General features: G+C 49.6%; 1 protein-coding gene across 2 annotated transcripts; it reads left to right on the top strand.

Moving 5' to 3' along the window:
* Window positions 1-228: 228 nt before the first annotated feature.
* On the top strand, window positions 229-7,032 carry LOC121852247 (deleted in malignant brain tumors 1 protein-like). 2 transcript variants are annotated; one of them, XM_042346333.1, is made up of 3 exons: window positions 229-408; window positions 3,089-3,124; window positions 5,543-7,032. In XM_042346333.1, exons 1-3 carry the CDS (start codon window positions 384-386, stop codon window positions 5,881-5,883), a joined length of 402 nt encoding a protein of 133 aa, XP_042202267.1. In that variant the 5' UTR covers window positions 229-383; the 3' UTR covers window positions 5,884-7,032. The 2 variants fall into 2 exon arrangements, with proteins under 2 accessions (XP_042202267.1, XP_042202268.1); XM_042346334.1 differs by lacking the exon at window positions 3,089-3,124.
* The last annotated feature ends 320 nt before the right edge of the window (window positions 7,033-7,352 follow it).

The raw sequence follows: 7,352 nt of genomic DNA on the forward strand, positions 1-7,352 counted from the left end.
TTGTCACGCTGTGTGCCCACGGCAGCCCACATCTTCCTGTCAGGGCTCTCCTCGTCGCAGAAACAATAAACTACTGTGGTGTGTGTATGATAGAGAGCGAGAAAGAGAGAGAGAGAAAGAGAGAAAGAAAGTCTGAATTTCTGCTTCCTAGCTAAGAACATCACTCAGTATCGATCGCTGGTGTTCGTCTGTGTGTGTGTGAGTGTGTTTGTGTGTGTTTCACACTCAGGCTGTGTGTGTGTTTGTGTGTGTTTCACACTCAGGCTGTGTGTGTGTAACAGAAACTTGAATGATTTGGGATCACAGAGCTCAGTGAACGTGAAAAAAGCTGCTTCTCAGCTTCCAGGTTCGTCTCTTGGCCCGAGCTCCTCCTCATCCCCGTCATGGAGACGTTGTTCCTCATCTTTGGTGAGTGTCGGTTCTAACTCAATCTCAAGCCCAGTCAGAGAGACGGAAAGGAGAGGAGTGAGAGGCGATTTGCTTGATCCTTCCTACTCCAAATCCATACCATGACCCATTCTGCTTTACCCCATCTACGCAGCATCGCTCGTCTGCATCACAGTCTCACACGGCAGGCCGCCAGCACCCTCGTACATCGAGGCGTGACGACGGAAACTCCCTGATTGTCGGCCTCCAAAATCCTCCATCCAAAGGCTGCAGATCCTCCTGATCTCTGCAGTTCGTGTCCTCTCCTACATCAAGCTCCGTGACCCTATCACCCCCATCCTCACCGACTCCATTGGATACAGTTCAAGATACTGGTCTTCCGGTCTTCCACCAATATCTCTACCCTAAAGCCGCTGAAACCCTATTCCATGCCTTTGTCAACACTCGGCTGGACTACTCTGACGCCCTCCCCGGCGGTCTCCCATCCACTACCATCCATAAAATCCATATCATTCAAAAGTCTGCCCCCCGCATTCTCAACCGAACCAAACTCCGCTCCCCGATCACCCCAGTCCTGGCCAGACAGCATTGGCTCCCTATCCCAGGGAGGATCGAGTTGAAGATCCTCACCCTTGTTTTAAAGTCCCTGCACTCCTCTGCACTCCACGACCTCTCTGACCTCCTCTCTCTTCAAAACAGTAATCGTTGCCGTCGTTGTTCCGGGTCTGACCTCTTCCTCGTCCCCCGAGTCCTCTTCACTCTCGGTGGCAGTGCCTTGAGCCACTATGCGCCGAGGCTCCGGAACTGCCTTCCTCACTCCCTTAGGCTCGCACCCTCCCTTACATTTCTCAGGTCTCTGCTGAAGACCTTTTTTTTCGATCTTTGGACACATTCCCTCCCCTCCCCCTGGCGCGACCCGGTATCCGTTACTGTAAAGCGTTCTGAGACGCCATTGGGTGTGTAGGGCTCTATATAAATCCAAGCTTTTGTTGCTTTGTTTGTTATTGCTGTTGCCTTCACCTTCAAAATCCTCCATAACGTCGCTGACCCGTACATCTGCAAACTTCTGAGCTTCTACAAGCCTGTCCGCTCCTTTCGCTCAGCGAGCTACGGCCTGCTCCACCACCATCGACCTTTGGCATTTAGGCCTTCAGCCGCTTTACCGCCACCCTTTGGAATTCCATCCTACAGCAGCACCCACCACAACCAACCCCCGCCTCGTGCTTGCTTACCTCCTTCAAGACCCTTTTCAAAACCTCCACTTTAATCGAGATTTCGATTTCCCTCCTTCCACTGCACTCCAGTCTCCTTGATACTGATCCCAAATTCTGTCTATGCAGCGAATAGTTAAGTACATCCGACATGCAATGCTACATACATATGTATTGCTTTTTTGTTGATTGAGCAGTGGAATGAAGAAAGAGGATTGAAAGGGAAGCAAGGGTAGAGAGGCGAGCGATAGAAGAGGAGGGACCAGGGAAGGATAGAGGCGAGAGTGAGAGCACATAGAGAGAGAGGGAGTGTGCAGAAGAGTGTGAGTAAGGGCAGATAGGAGTGAGATGATTAACGGGGGAATTGAGAGAGGAGGGAGTGCGGGAGCGAAAGAGCGAGGTGAAAGACAGCGGGAAGAGCGAAGGTGGAGAGGATGAGTGGCAGAGTGCTTGTACTGGGTAAAGTGTAGGTGAGTGAGAGGAGGAAATTGAGTCTTAGTGCGATTGGGTGCAGCGAAGGGAGCGAGAGGTGGAAAGCATATGAGTGGGAAAGGTTGAGGTCAGAGTGAGGTGGAGTGGGGGAGGAAGAAAAATATGGAGTGGTGGAATGAGGGCTAGCAGGAAGGGGAGCAGGAGGGAGAGAGGGAGGGCAACATGAGAGGGAGAGAGAGAGAGAGAGGTGCAGGGAGTCGGAAAGGGAGGGAAAGAGGCAGAGTTTGGGGAGGGGAGACGGAGTGGGAGGGTTAGAGTAAAGGGAGGCGGAGAGGCAGTGACGATTCAGTGAGATAGGGAATAAGGGACGGAGGGAGAGAAGGAGGGAGGGAATGAGAAATTCCTGATGTTGCCACCGGTACAGAGAAGTTTGAATGGGTATCGAGGTCTTTGCAACAATAAATTTCTCTTCGTCGCCTCCTCGCATGAAGCTGTATGCCTACATAAATGCAAGTTGTCCAAATGCACATTGTTGTTGATGGGGAACGGCAGAGGAGAAACCAGGGAAAAAATCAAAGGGTGAGCAAACTCCTTACCGAAAGGGAAACACAGTGTGCTCTAACTATTAACGGGATTTGAGATGAATTCCTCTGTTTCCGTACTGTCACCAAAAGCCATCTTCTCCACGGCTCGAAACTGAAACACAACCGATTTTTGCACAGCAAATGACGTTCAGCCAAATGCTGTGTTTCTTAGTCTATGACAGAATTCTTGGTTCAGTCCGATTGACTCCGCATCCCATCGTATTTGTGCTGGTGCTCGCTCACCCACTCGAGCTCTCTATTCTAACCCCATTCCATGCATTCTTTACCTCCGTGTCGTGTCTATACTGGTCGTCCTTCCCCCATTGGAAGCTTTTTCGGCGATGGCATTAAATTGCTGCCCTGTAGATGAGGACCGACCGTTTACGATGTGAGAAACTGGGAAGATCAGATCCATGATTGTGAGAATTATTGCATTGATAACTCCTGACTTGATCTATTTTTTTCCTTCTGCAGTGATATTTCTGGAGAGAAAGATGTTGGAATCTGCAGGTTAGTAACACAATGTCACAGCCAGAAGCTGCTGAGGTAACATTAGTGGCTGAGATTGAGACTGGGCTTCTCTTCACTTCCATCTGGGGATGAGGAGTAGAAACCATCACACAATCCGGGGGAAACGCAGTGGGTCACTTGGTGGGCTTGTGTGTAGAGGCCACAAGGATGCCCGAATATTACTAATTAATGCAGCTCTACCTTGAGTGGTTCATTTCTTTGGTCGTGGGCTGTGACCTGGGAGAGAGGCCGTGCATTGGGGGGAGAGAATGTTCCCGGGGTTAATGGGCTTGCCCTCGCGGAAGCAGGTGTGCCTCAAGGGCTTGTGCAAGGGAAAGTGGCAGTAACCGGAACGGGTGGTTGGGGGGCGTCCTGTAGTGCCCTGGAGTGTTTCTGCCCCTGGGAGATGCTGTACCTGTCGAATGGCTGTGCCTTGGTGGAGCTGGGCCTGGTTGGAGGTACACTGTCGGCGGTGGGTTTTGATCACTGGGTGTGATGTGTCTGGGGGAGGCTGTGCTTGGTGTTGTGCATTCGACTGATGTGTCCCGGGGTTAGAGATTGTGCCGCCGGATTGCTGGGCGTGTTGCCTGAGCACTGGCTGAAGGAACTGTGCCTTGGAATGATTTAAATTGAGGAGGGTCTTTGCCCTGAGGAGGCGCTGTACAATTTATTTGGGCTGTGCCCTTGCGTGGTTCTTTGGCCTAGGGCGGGGTCTGTGCCTGGGGTTGTGTGTTCCTGGATAAGGATGTCCCTGGGTGCTGTGCCCTGTGGACGATGTGGCTGGGCAATAGGTAAATAGCCGTGCCTGTGGTGCTGTTCTGAGGCACAGACCCTCCTAGACACTGCCCGTCCCCAAGCGGTTGCATGCGGGAGGGGCTGTGCCCTGTGGTGCGCTGTGCCTGGGTTGTGGGGTGAGGTAGTTTGTAACTTGTGGTGCTGTACTTTAGGGTCTATGGCTTGTGCCTCGCTGCGATGGGCTCTGCACTGAGGGTTAGTTTGTGCCTGGGGTAGGGGTTTGTACCCTGGGTCGGCGGGGAGACTGTGCCCTGGGGTTGGGACTGCTCTCGATTTCAGTTTGGTGGTGGGTGCTGTGGTCCTCTTGATCCTGTGGTCCTCTTGTATGATATGCCGATATTTTATACCTCAACCAAACCCCACACACCCCGGAGTGATTATGCCTGAGCTGGTAGAGCTGTGAGGCTGCAGCTCATATCATGTTGCACTGTTCAGTTTCTATCTCTCTGTGTTTGCATATGAATTATGTAAGTTGTTTTGTCACACACCCGATCTATAAATGCACTAATAAAACGACAATATCTACCTCTGTGCGTGCATCTGTGTATCTGCCAATAGCGCATTAACCGATTTAATAAGAGAACTGATTTACAACTCAAAGAAAATGTCTTGCATGGGCGAATGGCACAGGGACACTTTTGGGGATTTCCTACCATCGATCGATCAAATAGACAATTAATTCAGTCCCAAATTATGAGGTTTGCACGATATTCCGCAACAAAATTACTCTGTTCTCGTGAGACACATATGTTGTAATTTATACGATACACATGTAGTAATATACTCTGTAACAAATTTTGGGTGGAATCTGGGCATAATTTTTGGGGAATCTCCAATTGTTGTATTTTGTATAATAATCTTATATAATTTGTATTTTTTATGTATTATTTAACGTTAAGTATAACAAAATAGTTTAACATATAACAATCTACTGTGATCTTAAATAAATTACAATAAGATTATCCTTGAATTTAATATGGCGCCAAAACATCTCGTTGCGCATCACAGAACCAACTGCGTTATGAAACGTCTATATATTTTGTGGGCGAATCGCGGCAGAGAATCGCGCACAACGGTGTCCATCAAAAGCTATGGATCGAGTGAACAAATTATTCTATTTTTGAATGAATTATTATCCCCTGCAAAATGATCCCCCATTGACTAGTGGGTTCCTTCTGGCTGCTCTGTAAACAGATGCATTTGGAGTGCGGAAAATTGCCTCAAAATTCGCCCTGCTCGGCATTCTAAATATAAAGTATAAAAATGTATCATAATGTATAATAATCCTAAACAAGTAAAAAGGTTTAGTTTAATTATAATAATCTAACGTAAAGTATAACAATATACATTATAATACCACTACTCTTCGCTCGCAAATGTAGCTGTAACGAGCACAGTTAGTTGTGTAATAAGCTGCTGCTGTTAACGTGATATCCGGGTTGTGGACTGAATATCGCCAACAACCATTATTATAATCATTGTTATTGCTGTTGTATTGTTTACCACTGCGACACTCTCCCAATGTGATTGGCGCTCCGCACATGTAAAATGTATTGCATCATCCTGGCTGACTGCAAGTCCAATAGGGAGCAGAATCTCAATATTTTGTGTGATGTTTTACAGAGGGTGCGAGGGTGAGGCTGGTGAACAGCGGCAGCCCGTGTGCCGGGAGAGTGGAGGTTTACTATGGAGGACAATGGTGCACAGTGTCTGGCGATGGCTTTGGTGCCTCTGGTTGGGATATGTTGAACGCGGCTGTGGTGTGTAAGGAGTTGGGCTGTGGAGCCGCGCTGTCAGCATCAGGAGACGCTCACTTTGGCGAAGGTTCGGGTCCCGTTGTGACGCGGTATGATCGGTGCAGATGGATGGAGTCTGCTCTGAGGCGTTGTCCCTCATGGGGTTGGCGTCATTATAACTGGATTTCACACTCCCATGATGCCGGCGTCATCTGCTCAGGTAAATAATTCATTTTCTGATCGTTTTTTATTTCTCATGTTTTCGGTAAACCACAACTTGAGAAAATAGTAAAATTTCCTGCGGTCAATATTATAGCTTATAATTAAATCTGGGAGGTGGCGTCCATGCACCTCGAGTCATTATTCGGCGTCAGAGTTATCGGTGTCATCTGTTCATGTAAATAGCCCTACCTCTGATTATCACCTTGTACTCGCAGGGGAGATTACGGGAGGTGGAGCGAAGGGTTGCGAGCACAAGTCCAATTAGCTCAGAGAGAGAGCACAGGCGTGTCTTGAACACAAGCGGTGGTGTGGTCAGAGGAGGTGTGAGCACAGGGTTGCTGGAGCAGTGTGGGTTGTAAGAATAGGGGAGGATATGCACAGCAGGGTGAGCCAAGTTGGTGTGACCACAGAGGGTTAACAATCTAGGAATGAGCGCAGAAGTTGAGTACAGGGGTGTGAGCTCAGGAATGTCAGCACACGATCGTGAGAATACGGTGGAAGAACTGGCGGCTCAGATCATGGTGGATGCTGAGAACAGGTGGTAAGCATATGGGCTGGGAGCACAGTGGCATGGAGAGAAGAGGTGGGTATTGTGAGCAGAAGTGGCGTGCAACAAGTGGGAGAATATGGGTCAAGTGCACGATACGAGGCTTTCTACAGGGTGGGGTGATGAGCACATCGGGTGAGCACGGTGAAGCTGAGCATAGGGGTAGCATAATGGTGGAGCACAGGGTGTTCAGCAAAATGGGTTGTGCACATGGGACTTATGCACATGAAAGGGTTGAGCATAGGCAGCGGTGAGCACAGGGACAGTAAGAATTGTGAGCGTCAGCAAAGGGGTGTGTGAACCCGGGGAGTGGGGGGCTGGGGCAAAGCAACCTATGGATGAGTATAGGGGAATGATCATAGGGGCGTAAAAGTATGGGGATGAGCACAGCAGGTTTGAGCAAACAGGCGCGAGCAGACGTTGGAGAGAATATTTTGGGTGAAAACAGTGGCGTTCAGAAAAGGGAGGTGAGGACAGAGATGAGGGCTCAACGTGGGAAAGCATATAAAACAACTCATTTGTTAATAATTGAGGACATGGCGAGGGTTGAGGACAGAGTGGGAGCAGTAGGGAAGGTGAAAACCACGTTAGCGTAAGTACATGGGAAGCGTGAGAGCAGTGGGGGGGGGGGGGGGGGGGGGGGTGAGAGCAGGATGCTGCGCACAGGTCGGTGAGCCAGTTGATTGAGCAGAGAACAGGAGCACAAATTGCTGAGCAGAGAGAGACGACTTTAGTGGGAGCACAATGGGGGCTGCACAGGCTCAGAGGTTAGCAAAGGAATGTGAGCAATGTGTGTGCGCAAGGTGTGTTTAAATAGTGGTGGTGAACACAGGCGGCTGAGCATGGGAGAGTGACCACAGTGGGTGTTGGGCGCAAGATTGGGGTGAAGTCCAGCGAAGTTTAAGCACAGGGCGTAGGGCACAGAGGG

The sequence above is a fragment of the Callorhinchus milii genome, unplaced genomic scaffold, assembly GCF_018977255.1.
Source record: "Callorhinchus milii isolate IMCB2004 unplaced genomic scaffold, IMCB_Cmil_1.0 Scaffold626, whole genome shotgun sequence".
NCBI lineage: Eukaryota > Metazoa > Chordata > Chondrichthyes > Chimaeriformes > Callorhinchidae > Callorhinchus > Callorhinchus milii.